This window comes from Pteronotus mesoamericanus, unplaced genomic scaffold (genome assembly GCF_021234165.1).
Source record: "Pteronotus mesoamericanus isolate MK-2021 breed Mesoamerican mustached bat unplaced genomic scaffold, CSHL_Meso_final scaffold_54, whole genome shotgun sequence".
NCBI classification, from domain to species: Eukaryota; Metazoa; Chordata; class Mammalia; order Chiroptera; family Mormoopidae; genus Pteronotus; species Pteronotus mesoamericanus.
The window spans coordinates 37,217,305-37,242,458 of NW_026555321.1; the positions used below are offsets into that span (position 1 = coordinate 37,217,305).

General features: G+C 34.6%; 1 protein-coding gene across 1 annotated transcript in view; it reads right to left on the bottom strand.

Moving 5' to 3' along the window:
• Positions 1-25,154, bottom strand: part of SFMBT1 (Scm like with four mbt domains 1) — a 123,374-nt gene that overhangs the window by 43,992 nt on the left and 54,228 nt on the right. Inside the window, exons 2-3 of the mRNA XM_054595844.1 lie at positions 14,131-14,280; positions 6,739-6,833 (exon numbers count right to left, since the gene is read on the bottom strand). Coding sequence (XP_054451819.1) covers positions 6,739-6,833; positions 14,131-14,164 — 129 coding nt within the window. The 5' untranslated portion in view covers positions 14,165-14,280. The remainder of the gene's footprint in view (positions 1-6,738; positions 6,834-14,130; positions 14,281-25,154) is intronic.

The window sequence follows — 25,154 nt, forward strand, 5'->3', positions numbered from 1 at the left end:
CCAAGTCTTGATTTCTAAATACCAACCTCCATTAAAAAGGAACAAGGGTTCCATGAAGAAATAACTGATTCCATTTCTGGGGTGCGGAACACAGAACAGGAGTCTGGAATATCCAGTGATACCAGAAAGTATGGAAATGCTCCAAAAATATGGGAACATTTGGAAAAGATGTGGGTGCACACTAGGAGTATCTCCCAATGTCCCCATGTGGGACAATGTGAGCAATAAAATAAACAATGAGAATAATGGATTACAACCCATAGATTCACATGGATACCCATGAGTTATTACTGTTAAAAATAATTAACACAACAACAAAAAAAAATTAACAGAGAAGAGAGATCTTCCTTAGCATAGAAGACCAATTAATAAAAATGAGAAAAATAATGGAAATTAAAAAATCACCTTTAGACAAACACCACAGAAATAAACACTGCAGGCAAGAATCATGGCTCAATGCTAAAATGCCTAGGATATTTATATAATCTCAAAGGCACTCTCTGCAAGAGTCTTATTAATTGCAGAGGAAAACCACTGACATTACAATGAAGAAATCTGGCAGTAACTGACTGAACTAATTGATCAACATTAACATCACCACTCTGAAAACATCAATGTCATATGCCTTTGATATCATAAAGGAAAGCATAAAATCACTTTTATGACATCTTTGCCAAATCTGCATAAACTTGAGCTAATCAGGAAAAAAAAACCCAAATTGAGGCATACTCTATAAAATAACTAATATGCTCTGCAAAAGTATCAAGATCATGAAAGACAAAGAAAGAATGAGGAACGACCATCTACTTAGGAGAGACTATGGAGACCTGAGCACCAAATGCAATGTGGCCATAACCACCAATGGAAAGTAAGGGGAATCTGGAAAGGAGAGAGCCAGAGGGGAAAAGTCCCACATGATGTGTAAAAATCCCTCCCCCTTCTAATCACTACCCTGTTATATTCCTGCAATGTAATCGCCATCCTAAATTGTAACACCATGGTTTAACAGTGCAGTATGAATGTTTTTCTGTGCGGGGTTTCAGCTTCCCAACATTGCTTATGAAACTCATAAATACTATTGCATCACAGCTGTTTATTTCTTTTCATTGCTTTATATTATTCCATATTTACAATTTATCCCTTTGAATGCTACTAATAGTAGGCACTGTGGGTGATTCCCAGTTTTGGAAGACTACAAAGAATACTGCCATGATTATATGAATATTTTTGTATATCTGTTGGTACATACGCATATGATATGGATTTCTATAACAGAGGGTTAAATTGTTTTTTACGAAGTTGTGGCACAAATTTACTTTCCCAGTAGCAAAAATTCTTTTGCTCCAACATTCTAACCAACATTTTTGTGTTTTCTGTTTTTTTCATTTTAACCATTTTGGAAAGTATGCAGTATATCTCATTATGATTTTCATTTTCATTTTCTAATAATAAAGTTGAGAACTTTTATATTTACTATTTATAGTTCTTTTGGGAAATGCCTAAGTTTCTCGTCAATTTTTTATTGAGTCTGTATTTTGGGTTTCAGTTCTTTGTTAGTTACTTGTGTTACTCTTCTTACTTTCCAGACGGTGTTGTTTGAGGAACAGACGTTCTTAATTTTAATTCAGTCTGATTTATCAGTGTTTCTCCTTTTAAAAAGTTAGTGCTCTTTCTCTATTTTGAAACAAAATTTTTCCCTATTCCTAGAGGTCATAACAATATACTGTATTATTTCCTAGAAGCCTTTCATATTTAGGACTAATATCTACCCCAAATTAATCTCTGTGTATAATATTTGGCAGGGATCTGGCTTTATTTGTTTGAAAATGCATATATAATTGACCAACTACCTTTCCTCACCATTGTAAATGGAAAACACCATTGGAAAACATTTGTTATAAATCAAGTGTCCCTACAAAAGTAGATGTTTCTGATTTGCTTTTCCTTAGAGCATAACTATACTGCCCTAATTAACTTTGATATCTAGTACAGTAAGTCTTCTCATCTTATTCTTTAGCCGTGTCCGGCTATCCTTGCTCCTTTATAATCAACATAAACTTTAGAATCAGCTTGTCAATTTCTACCTAGATTTTTTGGGGGGAGGGAAGGAAGTTGGGTTCAGTGAATATACACATCTATTTAAAGAGAACTGACATCAATACATTAGTGAGTCTTCCATTACATGAACAAGGTATATTGCTTCATTTTAACTTTTATCAATAAGGGCTTAAAGTTTCTTTGCAAATTTTTGTTACATTTATTCCTAGCTCTTTGACTTTTTAAGTGTTATTATATCACTAAATCACATTTTTCTTTAGTTTTCACTTTCGTTTATTTCTCATATATAGAAATATAATAGATTTTTTTAATGCTACCTTGGATCTAATAATCTTGCTGAAATTACTCAATTAATATGTCTGCAAATTATTTTATTTATCTGCAAGTAATGACATTTTTTCCTTCCTTACTAATCCTTATACACCTTACTATTTTTCTTATGTAATTGTATTGGCTAGAACATCCAGAACAATATTGAACAGAAGTCATGTTAACCAGTATCTTTGTCTTGCTTATTAAAAGGAAAGCATGCACCTTTACTATCAATTAATATAATGTCCTGTACCATTTTTGTAGATATGCTTTATCAAGTTAACTAAATTCCCATCTATAGTTTGCTAAAAGTTTTATCGTGGTGGGTATGGGATTTTATCAATAATTTTCCTCTATATATTGAGATGATAATGTGATTTTTCTCGTTTATTCTGCTATTTTTATTATGCTGGTTGATTTACAAATGCTAAACCACCTTGCATTCCTGGAAAAATCAACTTGTTATTAATGTATTACCCTTTCTAAATTCAGCTACATTTGGTTTTCTATTATTTTGTATGCATATCCTATGCATTAGTCTTCATGAGCGATACTACTCTGTAATTTTCCTTTCCTAAAATATTCATGTCAGGTTTGATATTAAGGTTATGCTGATCTATAAACAAACTGGTACCCTATAATCAATGACAGATAGAACAAGCAGACAGAAAGGAGACAGCGGACTTTAACAAGACTATTAACCAATGAGAACAGACATTAAAAAAAAACGCTCAACAGAAGAAAATACATATTCTTCCTTCTCAAGTGCACATGGAACATTCTCTAGGACAGACCATAACATTAGGCCACAAAACAAGTTTAAATTTAAAAAGACTGAAATGATTCAAAGTATCTTTTCTGATCACAATAGAATGAAAATGGAATTCAATAACAGAAGAAAAATTAGGAAATTCAGAACTATGTGGAGATTAAACCCACTCTCAAACCAGCTACCCCTGTTATCCATAGGGAATACGTTTGCAAGACCCACGGTGGATGCCTGCCTCATACATACTATGTTTTTCTTATACATATACACCTATAATAAAGTTTAATTTATAAGTTAAACATAGGAAGGGATTAAGAATAAAATAAAAACAAATATAACAATATACTGTAAAAGTTATATGAATGTGGCATTATTCAGTAAAATAAAGGTTACTTGAACACAAGCACTGCAATAACGTGAGAGCTGATCTGATAGCTACGATGGCTATTAGCAACTAACAGGCAGGTAGCATTTACAGCTATACAAAAGGGTGATTCATGTCCAAGGTGTGATGGAGTGGAATGGCAAAGGATGGTACAACATTTCATCATGCTACACAGAGTGACATGCAAATTAAAACTTATGAAAAAACAATAAAGTAAAAATAAAACATGAATTGCTTTTTTCTGGAATTTTCAATTTTATGGTTTTGGATTACAGTTGACAGTAGGTAAATAAAACTGTGGAAAGTGAAACTGAAGATAAGGGAGAACAACTGATGATTCAAGAAGAAATCACAAGGGGAATCAGAAAATACTTTGAGACAAGTAACAAAAATACAACATAACAAAATTTATCAGAAGCAGTGAAAAGTGCTAAGAGGGAAATTTACAGCTAAATAAACACATTAAAAAAGCAAATCTCAAGTGGAAAAAGAGGATGATATGTAAGAACAGATGGATAATGTAAACAGAGAAGCACAAATTCCAAAAAAGAATCACAGTTATTTAAAATTCTCTGATAGTTCTAACATATGGGTCATATGAGTCTGGTTCTGTTGATTGCTTTGTCTCTTGACAGTTTGCTGTTTTTCCCTTACTTCTTTATGTGTCCCATAATTTTTTATTGAAAGCCAGACATTCTGTGTAAAGCAGTCAAGGTTGAAGCAAATAGTATTTATACCTGGGAATGAATAAGTTTCTTCTTATGCCTCAAGTCTGAGGGAGAACATCCAGTCTATCTAGTTAGAAGTGGAGCTGGGTTTGGGTTTTGTTGTTGCTCTGATTATTCACAGTGCACCACAAGCTTCCAATTCCATTAGCATTTTCTAGTATTTGGATAGTAGGCTTATTTGACAGAGGGTTTTTTACCCCTCAGTGTTTGCTGCTCCACCCTCAGATTTAAGTCTTCTCTTTGTGACTTCATCTCACAGACTGTCTCTCTCCATACTCTTTCCTTTCTTCTCCCCGACAAATAAACCTTTGCTACCCAACATTTTCTAACTGATAGTCAGGGACAGGGTCAAGAGGGAATTCTGAGATCGGGCCTCAATTTTAGTCAGGTTTCATGTCCCTGGGTCCTGGGGGTGAGAACTTCTCAGACATCTTTTCCCTCCCCCAACTATACAGGACCTCTGCTCTAGCGTGTATTTCTATCCCTCCCCCAGGGGACGGAGGGCTTTTATTCCTTCTGTTCTAGCTCCAGGCTATAAAGGATCTTCACCTGTAACCTGGGGTTAATAGGATTTGCATCCTTTCCCCTATCAGCTTGAGGCTTTTGGTCTAGAAGACCCACAGAAAGCTCAGTGCCTTTCCCATAGTGGATACTATTCCTTCCACGAGACGTGCCTCGACGAAGGATTTTTCACTAAGGCCCGTCCTCCTTGCAAATGTGGCTAACTTCTAATTCCTTCTTAAGCCCTGTCTTCCCTCCTAAACTGGGTCCTATGAAACTCTTTGCCAGTGGCTTGCACATCCATCTCCATTATTCTGGAGATCTGAGCTGTGTCTGCTTTGTCTGTGATCTGCTAGCCAAAGGCTACCTACACCCATGCTTCATTTCCAGTATACTTATCAGCCTGTCACCAATATGCTGATTCACGTTTACAAATATTTCCTAAATTTGACAGTGAGACTATGTACGCATTTATTTTTCTTTTCTTTTTTTGCTTTGTCATTCAAAGAGGAGAAGGAGGAATCTGTCTCTTTAAAGTGACTTTAGACAAGATTTTTGATTAGGAAATTTGTCCTTCATTTGCATTTTAGTATAAATAAATACGTTTGTGTAAATACATATCGATTAGTAATAACATTAAAAACAAGAATTCAAAGATATTATAAAATCACTAATAAACTTTCTACATTAAAACACTATTAAAAAGTTACAAGATTAGCCAACGCAATACAAAATAAAATCCTTATCTAAAATATGTAATTCTCACTTAAACTTGAGACAAAAATGAACTAAGAAATAATCAAAAGGACAACTACTATAACTGAGTTTTTATATGAAAACAAACTGAAAAGAGCATCATTCTTTAGCTTATAAAGACATCTGAAAGAATACGGTCCAACTTCACAAAATCACAGACAATTCTGACTATCTTTGCAAATTCTAGAACAAAGAAACTATGTGCTATTGATCACTGCTATAGACTAAACTCTTTCCCCCCAAATTCTTATGATCAAATCCTTGCTCACAATGTATCTATATTTAGAGACAGAACCTTTATGAAGGCAGTAAAGATTAAACGAGACCTTAAGAGTGGAGACCTGATCCAACAGGATTAGTGTTCGTATAAGAAGGGACACCAGAGAGCCTGCTCTCTCACATTCTACCATATGAGGACACAACACGAAGGCACTCTCAGCAAACCAGGACAAGAGTCCTTACCAGAAACTGACCATGCTGGCACCCTAATCTCAGACTTGTACTCTCCAGAACTGTAAGAAAATAAACTTCTGTTTTTTAAGCCACTCAATCTATGTTACATTGTTATGGCTTCCTGAGCAGACTAAGACAAACATAAAATAAGTAGTTTTAAAATCAATAATTTTGTGTCGTTTAAGAGGGAGTGAAAAATAAACTTTTTAAAAACTAGATTTAAACATAAATTATTAATAAAATTTGGACTATTTTCTTACATTGGAAAGGCATTAATTACATAAGCAAATATGCTGTCCATTGAGAAAGCATTAAACTGGGCTGTTAGGGCATAAAACTATGCGGCACAAGCCACTAGTGTGACTCACTCACTGTATGCTACTACTTACCCTTCTGCTCAATGTGACAGAAAGCAAGCAATGTTACTGGAATTACTTTCAATGAGCAAACCAATAATCATAAAATTTTATAATTTAATGTGTAAAATAAACCATTTGCTTCAATTTACAAGAAAGCTTTCTAAAAAAAAATAAAATAAAAGAATATTCATGACCAGTCAAAAAGAAAACCCCTGCATTAAGGAGGAGGAAATACACAAAACCAAAATAATTTTAGGAGTATGCCAAGTTTTCTTAATGAGGGTAGCAGGGAAAGGAAAAGGAAAAAGTACTCGAGTTCAAGTGCCCCAACTTAAAATAACGCCAAACTCCCTAATGATGGTATAGTAAGTCAAAGGAAACAGGTATAAACAGTAAAGCAATACAGTTACTGCTTACATGTTTAAAAGATCCATAAGGAACTGCTGTGGACCCTGTCTCTTCTAGATAATCTTCCCAGCTTAATTCCACTTCTTCCACACCAGATCCGGCATCTGGAATTAAAAGCAAAATAAAAAGAAACAAAAACAGGTGAACCACAGTAAGAGAAAACTCAAGGTACAAAAACATAAACTTAGTAATAAATCTAACTTATAATTTATTTCCTAACAAGTTAATTGATTTTATGGTGGGTTCCCTTAGAGCAATGACTGTCAATGAATCTCAACAGCATAAAAGTATGACATGCTGTCTCCTGCTGGGAGACATCTGCGATCCTCCCAAATGGATCATACAAACCTGGTAAGAGTGCAACTGTTAAAACCACTTTGGGTTGTTTTTGGATTGCCAAATATTTGAGATACTTGATAGGTAGGCATTTCAAACTTGAACTTCAATCTCATTTCTTCCTCCGTACTCTCCAGCTAAGTAAAACATACTGCTAGTAGATATTTTTGCTCAATCTGAAAGAATGTGAGCATATTCTTACTTTTCTCCCTTTCTTTCACATCTTACATCCAAATCATCAGAAAATTCTCTAGATACCACCTTTGAAATATATCCCAAATCTAATCACCTCCCACCATTCCTATTGCTATGTCTCTAGTCCAAGGCCTATGACATCATTTACCTTTTAAGTCACATTTATGATAAAATCTAAAACCTCTGAGCAACTGCAAAAGCCCTACATTATCTGACCCTCTTGTTACCTATCTTGCCACATCATTCTGAACTAGCCTCGTTTGCTCACTGCACTCAAGTTACACTGAGCTTATTCTCATTTTTCTCTAATCATGTTCTTTCCTCAAAGGCTCTACCTCAGCTCAAAGACTGATTCTCTGGTGCCATTCACATCTTTGTTGCATTTAGGCCTTTACTCAACTGTCATCTCTCCAAAAAGCCCTTCCTTCCATCAGTACCCAGAGCAGAAAACCCCCAGGCTCTGCTTTCTTACCTTCAAGTTATTCATTTCTGTTTGACAGTATACCATGTCTTTTTATCTTCCCCATTAGATAATAAACTCTATAAAGACAGAAACTTTGTTTTGGTCACTACTCTATCTCTGACACAGCAGAAACTCAATAAATTTTTGTTGAGTGAGCAAAGATTTAAACATTCCATAATCCAATAATCACAGTTCACATCAGCTCCCTAAGAGCAGAGTTTTGTTCACTGATACATCCCCACTGTCCAAAACAATGCCTGGCGCTAGCAAGTTCACAATAAACAGATGCTGAATGAATACACTCCAGGGGAGCCTGTGTTTCACACCAACACAAGGAGGCAAATACATGATTCTCTCCACAGCACTGTTTGTAATAGCAACAGACAGAAGCAATCAGTAGGAGAAGAGATAAACTATGGCAATCCTACAATGGAGTACTACTATACAGCAGTTAAAATGAGTTAATTAATATTGACACAGATAAGTCTCAAAAAAAACAACATCAAATAAAACTGGCAGAATGAAAAGCACAAGAAGATACAGTTCAGGCTTCAAAACAGAACTCTGCAGTATAATGTTTATGAATACATGTACATTATAAAAACAAGGATGGGAAGAAAATACAGCAATTAAAACACTGCTACTTTTGGGTATGGAGAGAAGAAAACAGGATTAGAAAACAAATACAAAAGAGGCATAAACTGTGTTGCATTTTATTTCTTTTTAAAAATGGAAACAACACCTGAAAACATGCTCGACATCATTTAGGGAAATACAAATTGAAACCACAGTGAGATACCACCTCCCACCCATAGGATGACTATAATTTAAAAAGTAGAAAATAAATGTTAAGAAGGATGTGAGAAATTGGAGTATTTGTGCTCTTCTGGTCTGGGAATGTAAAATAATATAGCCACAGTGGAAAACTACATGGTAGCTTCTTAAACAATTAAAAAATATAATTACCATATGATCCACCAATTCCACTTTTGGGTATATACCCAAAAGAATTGAAAGCAGAGCCTCAAACAGATTATTTGCACATGAATCTTCATAGCTGCAATATTCACAATAGCCAAAGCTTGGAAGCAACCCAGGTGTCCATTAACAGATGAATAAATTAAACAAAATGTGATGTGATACATCCATCCAATGGAGTATTATCAGATTTAAAAAAAAAAAGGAAGGAAATTCTAGGACATAATACAACATGGATGAACCTAGAGGACATTACGCTAAGTGAACTAAGCCACTTGCAAAAGGACAAATAACTATATGATTCCACTTATATGAGGTAGCTAGAGGAGTCAAATTCATAGAGACAGAAGGAAGAATGGTGGTTTCCAAGAACTGTGGGCAGAAAAGAATGGGGTGTTAGTAGTGTGATACAGGTGTAGCTCTTCAGTTTGAGAAAATGAAAAAATGTTCTGGGGTGGACAATGGTAATGGTTGCACAACATGAGTGTACTTAGTGCCACTGAATAGTACACTTTTAAAAAAAATGGTTAAAATAGTCAACTGTGTATAATGGATATGGATATTTTACCACTATAAAAACAAGTATTACACAACATTAATATTTATTAATTCTTCATGGTAGCTATGTGGGTGTTCTTATATTGTTTCCCATTCTTTTTTATGTACTTGAAATTCTTCATCAGAAATATAACAAGCCAACAAAGACTACATTGGGAACATCCTAGAAGTGTGGGCCAGTAGAAAGTCAATTTCCATTACTAAAATGTAACAAGGCTGGACATTCATGGTCCTTAGCAAGAACCCTAGTCCCTGAAACAACATACTAGTTTAAAAATAAAAATAGACAACAATAAAAATAATGAACTAATGAACTAAAATATCTCATATATTAAAAACTACTAAAAAACTGAGAAACAAGATTAATAATCTGACAGAAAAATGAGCAAAATACAGGAAGAGAATTTGTCAAAAAGAAATGCAAGGTCCTTAAACATATGGAAAAATACGCAAATTTATTCATTTTAAGAGAAATGCAAATTAAAACTACACTGAAATATCACACTGGAAAAAAATTCCAAAGTTTGACAACATACTCTAATAGTGAGGCTATAGTTAAGCAGGTAAAGCATAATGACACAACCCTGGTGAAAGAAAACTTGGCAATATCTAGCAAAATGATATATGTATTTACCTTTTGATCCAGCAATCCCACTTCTAGGAATCTATTCCAAAGATATGCTGGCAAAAATACAAAAAGACATATGTACAAAGCTATTCATTGCAGCACTACTTCTAATACCAAGACTGGAAACAACCCAATGTCCATTAATAAGGAACTGGCTGAATAATCTATGGTTTATACATCCAGTACTATACAGTTGTAAAAAGGAATAAGAACAGTTTCTATATACTGATGTGGGATAATCTCCAATATATAATAAGTGAACTGCAAACTACAAAGCAGTTTTTATTGTATCTCTACTTTTGTATAAAGCAAGAGAGGTATGAAAATAAATATATATGCACATACTCACAAATATTTGTTTATATTTTTAAATGAATAGTAGAAATAAATAATAAAACTAGTATATGGAGAAGTACAAAAAGCATGAATATTATCAGGTTGAAAGTAGGAATGTTATAAAATTTTCACTTAATAACTATGTATATACTTTGTATAATTTAGAAGTATTTAAATCAAAAGTCTAATAATTGAAAATGATCTGAAACAAATATGCCTATAAAAAAAGAGACAGAATTCCTATAAGTCATATTAAAATACAATAATCTGACTGCAAACCCCAGTAGAGTATACTTAAAGACAAAAGCCATGAAAAATCTTAAACTACACTGTTACCTTATTTCTATTTGGAATGTCTATATTGTTACTTTGAAAGAACTACAGAAATGGTATAAGGTAAAAACAAATCAGTAATGATATTAACATCATTATGAAACAACACATTTCTAAAAGAGACACAAACATAAAAATCAAAGGAATAAAAACCCTGTATTTTTAAACTAAAATTTTAAATATCAGATGAAGCCATCTGATTTTTTCTCTTCAAAAGATGTAAATTTTCCAGCTATCTAAGGGATAAGAGCTAGAAGAAATGACAACCTAGTATCAATGAGCACCCTAGCACTAGACTGTGTTCTCTAAATACCATGTTCACTTAAAAAAGGAAGGAAGGAAGGTAGGAAGAGAGGGAGGGAGGGAGGAAGAAAGGAAGGAGAGAGAAGAAGATGAAACAGCTCTTTAGAGAAATGGAATATTGTAAATTTAGGTACCTGGGAACCTTACTGTGCCATAAAGCTAGGACTAGAAGATGCATCAAAGATACATGACATCACATCAAAAGAACACAGGAACCAATGTGACAGAAATATGTATTTCATGAATAAATAACATCTGAAATAAGAAAAATCAACTTGCTAAATGGCAGAGTGAGTACCTCAGTGAACCCACTCTCCCAGAAAAGCAGAAAAATACTGGCTAAATAATGAAAATCAACCATTTCAAAGTTCTGAAATTAACTGAAGTCACAGAACAAACTGAAAAGCATCTCTTCAAGATAAGCTACTGAACCCTGGTTAGAACAGTGGTGTTGCAGCATTTTGGGTTGGAGCTATTCCCTTCCTTCATCTCTCCTCAGTTCAAAATGGAAATTTCTGAACTGAAAATGTAATCATCAAAGGAAACCCCCATGAATAAGCCCCAGAGAAGAATGGGGAAGACTGAAGGAAAAAAAACAAAAAACACTAATATTAAAGACAGAGCTGGAAGAAAATACCCAACCTAAACAGAAAGAAAATACTGAAAAAAAATGAAAAGAACCTCACGAAGTTGTGGAACAACACAAGACCTAACATTAGTGTCATTAGAATCCCAGAAGAGAAAAAAGAGAAGAGGGCTGAAAAGTATCTGAAGAAATAATGGTTGAAAATATTCCAAATTTGGCAAGAGTTTAAGAAAACCCCAAACAAGAAAAACTAAATGGAATCAGTGCAAATATATACCCAAGTCAAACTTCTGCAAACTAAAGACAACAAAAAAATAGCTTGAAAGCATCAAGATATTGATGAGGTGGGGGAGAGGGGATTCCAGTGAAAGCAGACTTCTCATCAGAAACCATGGAGGCCACAAGGTACACTGTTTTTCAAGACATGAAAGAAAAGAACTTTTCCTATATCCAGCAAAAAATTTCCTTTAATAATAAATGGGGAAATCAAGACATTGTCAAGATGAAGGGAAACTAAGAAATTTTATCACCAGTAGACCTGCTCTTAAAAAATAAAAATGACTAAAGGAAATTCTATAAATGGAAATGAAATGTCAGAAAAAAGGAATCTGAAATCTCGGAAAATCAGGAAGGAGTAAAGGACAATAAAAAGAGTAAAAATATTTTAAAATATATTTTCCTTCTCTTCTTGAGGTTTCTAAATTACGTTTGAAAGTTGAAACAAAAATTTTAATATCTGATATGGTTCTCAATATATGTATACATTTATGACAATTTTATTATAAATATTAAAGATGATAAAGACATATAAAAATAGCTAAAGTTTCTATACTAATAAAATGATGATACCAGCAGACTGTGATAATTTATATACAATATAATACCTAGAGCAACCAATTAAAAGATATACAAAGAGACACTCAAAAACACTATAGACAAATCTAAATGGAGTTCTAAAAAAATGTTCAAGTACCTCAGAGGAAGGCAGGGGGTAAAAACAAGAAACACAGAAAATAAATGAACAAAAATAGCATACTTGAGCCCTAACATATCAATAAATACATTAAATGTAAAAGGTGTTAAGTACACCAATTATAAGACTGAAATTTAAAAAATGACTATATGCTGTTATAAGAAACTTACTTCAAATATAATGATATAGGCAAGCTGAAAGTACAAAAATGAAAAAGGTATATCATATAAACATTAATCAAAAGAAAGCAGGAATTGGTAAATCCACAGAGACAGAAAGTAGATTAATGGTGACTGCCAGAGGCTGAATGGAGCAAGAAATGACTGCTCATGGTTTCTTTTGGGGGGTAATGAAATATTTTAGAAATAGTGATGGTCACACAACTTTGTGAGTATGCTGAAAACCACTGAACTATACACTCTATAATGATGTTTTATGGTATGTGAATTACATCTTTAAAAAAAAAATACCTCAATAGAGTTGTTTTTTACAAGTCTCAATAGTTTTAAATAAATCATTATTAATTAAAAAGCAGACAAATAATAAAATAAATGACCCAAAGACATGAAAACACTAAACTGAAGAGCATACAGGATGGCAAATAAGCACATGTTCAACATCACTAGCCATTACGAAAGTGCAAAGAAAGAACAGGATAAGCTGTCATTATTACATGTGTATCATAATGACTTAAACAAAAAATAATTACAATACCAAATGTCAGTGAGGATGTGAAGAAACTAGATCTCTTGTACATTGCTGGTGAGAATGTAAAATGGTACAACCACTCTGAAAAGAGTATGGCAGTTTCTTTATCAAACATATGATCCAGCAATTGTGCTCCTAGACATTTAACCCAGAAAAATGAAATTTTATATATTCTGTTGCTCATAGAAAATGTATTTGTAATAACCAAAAACTGGAAGCAACCAAAATATACAACAATAGATGAACAGTTAACCAAACATTAGTATATCCATGGAATACTACTCAGCAATAAAAGGGAACAAACTATTGATATATACAAGAATTGGGATGGATACCAAGGGCATTATTTTAAGTGAAAAAAGGCAAACTCCAAAAGTCACATACTATGTGGCTCCATGTATGTAACATTCCCGAAATGCCAAAATTATAAAGACAGAGCAGAGATGAATGGTTGCCTGGGGTTAGGGAAGGCCGGGGGGAGAGGTCAGGTGTGTAAGTATGAAGGGGTAGGACAGAGGAGCTCTTTGTGGTGATGGAATAGTTCTGTATCTTGACTGAAGTGGTGGTTACCGGAATCTACACATGTGATAAAATGGCACAGAACTACACACACTTTATACATGTCATTCGCCTGGCTTTTACACTGTAATATACTTAAATGAGATGTAACTAATGGTAGAAACTGGGGAAGGGTACCTGGCACCTGTCAGTACTATGTTTGCAACTTCTAATGAGTATAAAATTATTTCAAAATAATTCAAAAGTAACTATCAAAATTAAAATTTTGTTTTTTAAAAAATAATTCTGTTCCTAAAGGTATTTACTTTTTCAGCAAACATCATGAGCACCCCCTAGTTCCAGGTTCTCTGCCAGGTAGAGAAAGGCAACTCTTATCTTCAAAGAGCTTCCTGTTTAGTGTTAGAAAGACAAATGAGACAATGTAACATAGAAAAGTAATATAGTTTGCACTCTGAAGAATAATTTCTGCTCACCAAAACCAATACCTGCATCAAGCTGCTGCTCCCCGTTCATTTCCATAGCACACAGACTATCTCCTCCCCAAAGAACAGGCCTTACAGTTCTGCTATGATCTGAAGATTACTTGCAGGTCTCAAGCAACCATCAATGGGCATCCAAGGATCCAAATGAAAGTGCTAAAAAATGAAAAAATAAAAAGAACACATAAATAGCCTGAAGCTCAAGTGTGTTTACTCATTTATAAGACATGGAACTCCAGCTGGTTGAGAGAACAGATAAAACAAAAACACAGTGGCAGAATACATGAAATTAGAGAAAAAGCTGATACCTTTGCTAATTTTTAAGGGGGTGTGTGTGGGGGGGGGTGAGGGTGTGTGTGGAGAGAGAGCTCTATCAAGATCTTGATATCTAAAAATCACAAGAAATTACCATATAAATGAATTATTACTCTTTAAACTTAGATTTTTAGACAGTTGGCCAAAAAGTCTGTTTATTTTTTTCTGTAAAATAAAAGACACATTTTTCATTTTCACCAATAACTTTATTGATTTGGATATTTTGAGTATCTCCCATTATTGGTTTCTAGAGGATAGAGGCCAGGGATGCTGCTAAACATCTTCCAACGCATAAGACAGCCCCATGACAAAGAATTATTTGGCCAAAATGTCAATAGTACCAAGAAACTTCACAAACCACTTTGACACATTCCATCAGTCACAGCAACTTCTCCATATACTGCATAAATCTTTTTTTTTTTTGCATTTCAGCTGTTTTTACCTGTCTTGAAATAATAATACACCAAAAATGGTGTGTTTTCTTCCATCTTCAATATTAAAATGGCTACACAAAATTATTCACTAATTTTGATAAGTTTTTCTTAAATGCAGGCTGATATGACAGCTGTCACAATATAATCTAACAAAATTGTTTCTAATGAAAATAGAGACAATTAAGCACTACTAAAGCCCTCATACAGAAAAAACTAAACAAACTTTTTGGCCAGCACAATCATACTTAGCATCATGATTCCTATCCACAAACACTCTAACTCATAATGAATTCCTGGGTTGTGGAGGACGGTTACCTTTCAATGCTCTGTCTTACCTAACGAGTAATATTCAGGATCTAGTATATCACCTTATTTAGTTTTCCATTCCATTTATCTAAACTATTATGCAGAACCAAAAAGTATCAACTATATTAGTCTATAATTACACTTATAAAAGAGAACCCCTCCAAAATAGGTTCTGAACCCACTTATTCTTTTTTACAACAGCTTTATTGGGATATAATTCACATACCAAAATTTACCATTTTAAGTATACAATTAACGAATTTTTTGTAAATCTGAAGTTGTATTACCACCACTCTAATCCAATTTTAGAATATTCCCATTTTCCTGAGAAGAAACTTCATTCCAGGTTCCAGTTCCTACCCATTCCATCCCTAGCCTCAGGCAACCACTAATCTGCTTTCTCTCTCTAGAGATTTTGACTTTCCTGGACGTAAATGCAATCATACACTATATGGTCTCTTGCTTCTGGCTTCTTTCACCTGATGTGTTTCTGACGTTCATCCCTGTTGCAGCATGGATGACTCTATTTAATCTTGCTTTACATAAATACATGTAAAACAATCTAAGATATTGCCTTGGTATATGTGTAACAGGTTGTAAAAAGTAAATGAAAAGGGGAAAGGGAGTGGCTACAGGAAGGAATGATGTGAACTAACTAACCATAGGGCAACAATACAGAAAACTGTGAGTGGGATAAGCACCAAGCCACAGCTCTAGTGGATAGAGGATTGAGCAACTCTACACCTCTCAAAAAGATTTGGAGTGTGTATTAGAGCCCCCAACAAGTAATTAATCAACAAATAATCAATTCTCATGAAAGGACCTGAAGCACTGTGAAAAATGTTAATATACCCCTTGAAAAGGTGCAAGCTACTTGAAACACAACAGCTGCAGGTGAATAAACAGGATACCCAGGTTGTAGTTCGAGCTTACTAATCACTACCAATTTTATACAGACCTTATTCTATCAATTTTTAATCTGTAATATGGATATAAGATCTTTTCCAAGTTACATTTCATAATGAGTACAGAGAAAGTCTTAAGTATTAAAATAATGAGTATCTCTTTGAGACAATTGCTAGTTAACTCACAATCATATCATACAACATGAACACTGAAACCCCCACACTTTCAGAAAGGAACAACTGAACAGAAACTGGGCAGTAAAATTTAAATCCTCTAAATACGCCCTTTTCTCTCAGCTTACTTTTCTGCCTGCGCCCAAATCATTCAAACTTTACCATTCCACCTATTAATTCATTAACTCCCCTTATTTAGCAAACACCAGCTTATGATGTTTGCAGAACATTCACTGTTCTACAGGATAAGGGTAAAGTGAGACATAGTTCCTGTTTTCATAAAGCTTGTTTTCAACAGGGAGCAGACAAATTAAACCAATGATTTCAAAGAATTATTTAAAGTGCTGTAAAGAAAAAGCAGTGGGTGCCAAGATAAAACACAATGGCAGACCTAACGTAAACTGAGAGGTTACGGACAGAGTCCTTGAACAAAATGGTATTTAAGCTGAGACTAAAGGGGAAATAGCAGTCAAGCAAAAGGGGACGAAGGGAAATACTCCAGGCAAAGGCAACAGGACATACTGGGCTGGCCAAGAAGTCTGAATGGTTTGGGTTTTTTTTCCAAAAAATAAAAGTCACATTTTTCATTTTCACCAATAACTTTGTTGACTTGGATATTTTGAGTATGTTGGCTATCTCCCACTATTGGCTTCCAGTAGGTAGAGGCCAGGGGTGCTGCTAAACATCTTCCAATACATAAGAAAGCTGCACAGCAAAGAGGTATTTGGCCAAAATGTCAATAGTATCAAGAAACTTCAAAAACCACTTTTGACATGTTCCATCAGTCACAGCACATTCTCCATATACTGCACAAATCTCTTTTTGCATTTTGGCTGCTTTTTTACCTTTCTTGGAATAATAAAGCATAATATGTCAAAAATGTTGCATATTTTCTTCCACCTTCAATATTAAAATGGCTGTACAAAAACTCACCAATTTTGATAAGTTTTTTTAAATGCTCACTGACATGACAACTGTCACAATACAATCTAATAAAATTTTTATGAAGGAAGTTAAAGACAACCAAGCACTACTATAGCCATCATACAGGAAAAACATAACAGATATTTTGGCCAACCCAGTACAAAGGCCCTAAGGTAAGAAGCCACTAAGAGGAGGCCCGTGTGGCTGGAGCATAGCAACCAAAAGGTAAGTGTCACAATAAAACTGAACAGCAGCTAATATTTACTCAGGATATACTATGTGCTCAGCACTGTCCTAGCACTTAAACATACTAACCCTTCAATACTCCCAACAACTCCACCAGGTGAGTATTGTCATGAAGAAACGGGCACGGGCCAGGTACTTGGCCTACTCAGGGTCTCACAGGAAGCAAGTAACAGAACTAGGTTTCAGACAAAGCAAAAGGTCTATATTCCATGTCCTGAAACACTAATACTGCCTCTCAAGGGGAAGTAACTGAGGGTCCTTTAAGCAGGGAAAAGTAAATAAATGATCAAATATATTCTTTTTTTTTTTTTAAGAAACCATAAAGGAGTGACAGCAAAGACAACATAAAACTATAAAACTTCAACATTAAAATAGACACCATAAATAAAATTCAAAGATGAGAGTAAACCTTGAAAGCTCTTTAAAAGATAAAAAATTTTTTGTAACTATGTATGGTGACTGATGTCAACCAGACTTACTGAAGTGATCTCTGGCAAATATCAAATCATTATGTTGCACCTGAAACTAATGTGTTATATGGCAATTAAACTTCAATAAAAATGAATAAATAAATGACTGGAAGCACTAGCAAAATATAAAATAATGGGTTAATTTCCATATACAAGCTCATGTAATTCAACAAGAAAAATGGGCAAAATATGTAATTAACTCACATTAAAAAATAAGAGATAATACATATAAAAATGTGCTCAACCTTACTGGTATTAAGGAAAACAAGAATTTTTAATTACATACCTTTTTTTTCAACTTTCAGATTGGTAAAAATTTTAAACTAAAAGTATCTGATGTTGGCAAAAATGGTAGATAAAATGAGAGAACTTGGGATATAGATTGATAACACCTCTTTGGAAAGGAATTTAATGATAAATAACTTAACCTATAAGATTTAAAAGACTCTTAGAGCAATAATTCTACCATTAAAAATTTGTCATACAAAACACATGTGAAGGCTTCATAACCGATGGTATTTGCGCTACAGTATTATCTGTAACAGAAAAACTAGAGACAAGACAACCTATATATTCACCAAATGAGAATGAAATGGCCACATACATTATAATACAATATACTAGGAAATACACAACCATTACCATTAGAAGAAGTTAGGTAGATCCATAAAAACACATGGGAATGTTGTCTACATTGAGTGGAAAAAAGCAAGTGAAGGACAACATAATTTATATTAACTTTTAAAAGTCCTGTGTTTGGCCCTGGCCAGTGTGTCTCTGTTGGCTGGAGCATCATCCAGTAAACCACAAGGTACGGGTTCAGCTTCTGGATAGCACACATACCTAGGTTGTGGATTTGGTCCCTGGTCAGGGCACATACAAGGAGCAACCAATCAACATTTCTCTCTCACATCAATGTTTCTTTCCCTCTCTCTTCCTTTCCCCTCTCTTTAGAATAAATTAGTGTGTCCTCAGGGGAGTATTAAAAAAAAAAGTCTTGTATTTATTGTTGAACTTCCAGTCCAGATGGTGGCATAGGTAAACATGGTCCTTGCATTCTCCCACAACCATATCAAAATTACAACCATCATTCAGAACGACCTGAAATCTGGCTGAATGGAAGTCCTAGATTTAGAACCACCTGAAATCTGACTGAATGGAAGTCCAACAACTAGGGAATTAAAGCAGCAGCTACATCAAGACTGGTAGGAGGGGCAGAGACACGGAATAGCCTGGTCCCACACCTACAAGAGTTGGATAAAAATCGGGAGAGATACCTTGTCTGTAGAGGTCCCCCCTGAGGAGCAAGGTGCCCCAGACCCACAACAGGCCCCCAAGCTCAGGGTTCCAACACTAGGAAGAGAAGTCTCCATAACTTTTGACTGTACAAACAAGTGGGAATTGAGGCTGAGTGAGACAGTGGGCTTCTGGAGTCCCGGGCAGTTGCTCTTAAAGGGGCCACACATGGATTTATTCTGACTCACTTCCTCTGAGGTGCAGCACTGGAACAGCACCTTGAGAAGAACCAGGGACAGACAGGGAGGAATTAAATTGCCTGGCATCAGGGCAAGAGCTTAGGGGGTCAGCTTTCTCCCAGATGAAAGTGCTGGCCGAGGCCACTGTACCTTTGATGGGCCCTCCTCCAACACAGCTTGCAGGTGGGTGCCACATCTGAGTCTCCATCAACCTGGCTCACACTGTTTGCCTCATACTGTTTGCCTCACCCTGGGGATTCCCTCAGTCCCTACACCAACTAACTTGGTGAAGGAAGTAGATATACAAGTCCAGGAATCACAGTGAGTGCCAAATAAAATGGACCCAAAGAGGCCTACACCAAGATACATCATAACCAAAATGCCAAAGGTTAAAGGCAAAGAGGGACTCTTAGAAGCAGCAAGGGAAGAGCAGTTAGTTACCTACAAGGAAACTCCCATAAGACTGTCAGCTGATTTCTTAAAAGAAGTTTTGCAGGCCAGAAGGGAGTGACAAGAAATATTGCAAGTGATTAAACAGGAAGGACCTGCAACCAAGATTACTCTGCCCAGCAAATCTATCATTTAGAATTGAAGGACAAATAAAGAGCTTCCGAAAAAAACAAACAAACAAAAACAACCTAAAGGAATTCATCACCACCAAACCCGTATTATATGAAATATTAAAAGGTCTTAAGAACAAAAAAAATCAAAATATGAATAATAAAATGACAACAAATGTATATTTATCAACAACTGAATCTAAAAAACAGAACACAAACAGACTCATAGATACAGAGAACATTTTGATGGTGCCAGATGGGAAGGGTGTTAGGGGAATGAGTGAAAAACGTGAAGGGATTAATAATTACACATTGGTTGTTACAGAATGGCCAAGGGGATATAAAGTACAGATTAGGGAATAGAGTCAATAGTATTCTAATAACTATGTATGGTGTCAGATGGGTATGAGATTTATTGGGATGATAACTTAGTAAGTTATATAATCTCTAATCACTGGGGTGTCCACCTGAAATTAATGTAATATTGTATCAATATGTCAAGCATAATTGAAAAATTAAAAATGATTAAAAAGTAAAAGTTGTGTTGTTTACTTGGCTATGTAACTTTTAACAAATGACTTATTTGTGCCAATGGCATCATTTGTAAAAAGGGGATAATAGTACTATACCTACCTCACAGAACTGACGGGCATTTCACATACAGCTGGTTACATAGTAAACAGAGTTAATGTTAACTATTCAAGTTCCTATGGCACTAACTTACTATATCAAGACTACATATAGTCTTGATACTTCATCATGGGTTTGATATAACAAATTCAGTGCTAAATAAATATCTGTAGGTTCACTATGCTTTGAAGATTTCATCCACTACTTATATTCATAAACTCTTGACATATGCCAGTGTATTTTGTGCAGAGCCACATAGTACAAAATAATAACAACAATAATAAATTAAGATTCAACGCCAATAAGACATGAGTTGGGCAAAATGCAAGTCTTATGCACCTAAAAGCTAACACTGATTTTTTCCCCCCAATCTTACAACATCATTTAGATTAAACCAATGAACACTCAGTTCATCATGATAATAGGATCATGAAAAATAAACTCATGAAAGCCTTTTGCTGTGGAACATCTGTTAAATCTCTCTTTATTGTTAGTCTGCTGTCTTCTTATGCAGTGACATCCTTCCAAAAAAAAACAAACAAAAAACAACACAACAAAACAAACAAAAAAAAACCCTGTAAGGTATCCAGCTTAGAATATGGAAATTTAATTCACTTTTCATTTATTTCTTCTTATTTATTTCCTATTCATATTAAATTGTTTTACTGTCTTTATCATTGATTCTGGTATTCCTCTTGAGGTGACCAGAATACTTCAAGAGTTATTTTAAGTAAGTTTTCATGAACAAATTCTGGACCTTACTCATGTTATTTAGAATGTCTCAGTAAATTAAACAGGTGCCTAGACATTCAGAAGGGGTTCTAATAAGACATGAAGCCAGAATGAGCCATACTAAAATTTGAAACACTTCTCAGAAATATAAATAAAATTTTTAAAAAACTAAGTGTATAAAACAAGCTTTGCGTGTGTGTGCGCGCGCACACACACACCCACACACACACCCACGCACCCCCCCCCCAGCAGAATAAAATCAAACTGAATTCATTGCTTCATTTTTAGTGATACAGTCAAATAAAACTACCATGGAATAATTACCTTTTAACCAATCTTTTAAAAGACTTAAAAGTCATCTGAACAACAAACAGCTACATGATGCTTTCCCCTTCCATCTTGTTTTCAGTTTTTTAGTTTATACAAGCAATCCACACTCTAAGCCTAGACTACTTTGCTTCATGTTAATGAACTTTGTTTCCAAGGCTAAAATGAAACAAGAAAGAGTATTTATGTGAAAAGCTACAATATTGCAAGAGAGACTTCTGTAGGATGGATTCCTCAGCTAAATGATTTGACATGTTCAACATAACTAACATTTAAAGCACTTAAGAAGGACAGGAACTCAATGTGGCTCTAAAGGTATATGAAGGTCTGTCCAGAAAAAGTCCAATCATTGTTACTATAACAAGAACAGTTTGCACGACATCAGTGTGACCTAGCAGCCATGGAGAGTGGACTGGAATGTGCATGCGAGAACAGCGATGACTTCATTGTACTAGTCAGTGGGGGTGGTAGATGCCATTGAGTGAGCATGTGTACTGTGTGGCTGTTGCATTCAAAATGACTGAGCAAGTACAGCAACGAACCTGCATCAAATTTTACATGAAGCTTGAACATTCCTCCACAGAAACTATTCAGATGATTCAGAAGGCAGCAGCTATGAGCAACTGGTGATTGGCAGCTTTATCACGACAATGCACCCACTCATGCATCACATCTCATGCAGTTTTTCTGGCCAAACATCAAATCACCCAGGTGACTATGCACCCTCTACAGCCCAGATCTGGCACCCTGTGACTTCTGCCTTTTCCCAAAACTAAAATCACCTTTGAAAGGGAAGAAATTTCAGACCGCTGATGAAGTTCAAGAAAATATAACGAGGCAGCTGATGGCAACTGGGAAAACTGTGTGAGGTCCCAAGCTGCCTACTTTCAAGGGGACTGAGGCATCACTGTCATATGTACAAAGTTTCTTGTATCTTCTTCAATAAATGTCTCTATTTTTCATACTACATGGCTGGACACTTTCTGGACAGATCTTGTATGTATCCAGTATGTTGGTGGTTGCAACAAAATACTTTAATTCAATAAATATTTGTGTGACAGTTAAAAGAAAAATTCCCATTGAAATCTTAGAATTTACATCCCTACCACTTTACTCAACAGATGGAAGACCAATAATTTGAAGTGTGCTGTTAAATTAGATAAAATGCAAACATTCAACAAATCAGATGCTCTATTTTTGGCAAATTTGCAAAGTTAACCCTGCCCTTGACAGTAGATGCTAATGGTAGCGTCACTATATTTTCAGTTCCCAATAGGAGTAGGTTTCTAGTGACTTTTCATTCTCCACAAGTCAGTATCACTCCCTGATCTTGTACATGTCCTATGTTACAGACTAAATTAAATGTGCTTTCATCTGTAAAATGTCAAGTAACTATTAGTGGTAGAAATCTATTGTTTAATTAGTTGTTTCGTTGCTGTTGTTTTCAACCTACTGCTACATTTTTAACTAGGGAGATAAAAAATAAAACTTATAAAGCCAGTCTTAGCTACTGATTGACAAATCTTAGCTGCTCATATCTAAAATCAGCAATTTTCAACCTTTTTCATATCATGGCACACATAAACTAATTACTAAAAATTGTGGCACACCAAAAAATAAATTTTTTGCTCATCTGATTAAAAAATGATATAATTTTGATTCATTTACACCAGATAATTATTGTTATGCTGGATGCTGTCATTTTTTTTTTTTAATCTAAGGGAATATAGGTCAGTGCCCTGAATAAATAGTCAGGCATCACATGTTTTAAAAATTCTTATGGCACATCACTTGAAAATTGCTGATCTAAATTAATTCTGACCCTTGACTCTAACTTAGTTAACTTTTTCATGATTATCTAAACCCAACATAGGGCATATCTAACTCAGTTCTACAAATCAGTACTAATGAATTTATAGAACCAATAAAGCTTTAAATGAAACCCAGAGCTCAAGAATACCCTAATTTCTTTAAAAAGAGAATTGCTGTGCACTGTTGGTAGGAATGTAAATTGGTGCAGCCACTAGGAAAATCAGTATGGAGAGTCCTCAAAAATTAAAAATAGAAATACCATATGAGCTAGCAATTCTATTTATGGGTGTATATCCAAAGAAAATGAAAACACTAATTCAAAAAGATATCTACACCCCCATGTTCGTCGTAGCATTACTTACAATAGCCAAGACACGAAAATAGCTTAAGTGTCCATTGATGGATAAATGGATAAAGAAAATGTGGTACACACACACACACACACACACACACACACACAGAGGAATATTAATCTGTCATTTAAAAAAAGAAATCCTATCATCTGTGACAACATGGATGAATCCTAAAGGCATTATGTTAAATGAATAAAAAAAAAGTCAGAGTAAGACAAATGTCATATGATCTCACTTATATGTGGACTCTTAAAAAAAAAAAAAAGAAAAACAAAACCAAACAAAAAACCCAAACTCACAGATACAGAGAACAGATCTGTGGTTGCCAGAGGCAGGGGTGAGGGATGAGCGAAATGGGTGTAGGGGTCAGAGTACCCATGTCCTGGAATGTAATGTGCAGTACGGTAACCATAGTTTAAAATACCGTATTGTATATTTTCAAGTTGCTAAGAGGATAAATCTTAAAAGTGCTTATCATAAGAAAAAAGAAATTGTAACTATGTGTGGTGATAGATGTTAAATAAACATTATGGTAATCCTTTTGCAATGTAAATAGCTGTCAAATCATTATGTTGTATATCTTGGACTAATATGTCAATTATATCTCAATTTTTAAAAAGCCAAATTATAAGGCAATATTTTAAAAGGATTATTTTGGATTAACAAGGAGAAATTTCTGAGTAAAACATGGCACAAGTATATAATGTAAATACTACATGGACATTAAAAACTGAGAAATGTTTTTCTTCCCAATCAAAATCCCACAAAGTATTTTGTTAACTTTGATGAGCTAATTTTAAAATGCATCTGAAAGAGAAAATGTACAATCCAGCCATATTTTTTTACAAGATGGTATGAAACTAGTTCCTCTACCAAAATATGAAAATAATGTGGCATTAGTACAAGACAAATATATTGATAAAGTAGAATAAGGTTGAGAAATAGGTCCATTTATATGAGAGTATAGTTTGTAATAAATCACATTGTGTAATAATATCAATTGCGAAAGGATAAACAAACAAGAGAGTGTGTAAGAATTGGCTATCCATTCTGGGAGGAAAAAATTAGATCCTTGCTGTCATATTAAAAAAAAATCCAAGTGAATCAAAAGAGCAAAACATGAAAAACAAGACTGACAACAAAAGAAAACATAAGAGAAATAATAGTTATAAGCATAACCTTGGAATAGCATAGACTTCCTTAAGCACATAAGATACATTTGACTACATAAACATTTAAAACTTCTGACTGGCAATAATAACTTTAAAAGCCAAGCTACAGACTAGAAGAAAATATTTCCAGTGTATCTAATAAATAAAGGACTAAGAGCCATAGTCACAGAAAGCACCGGTAAATCTATAAAGATA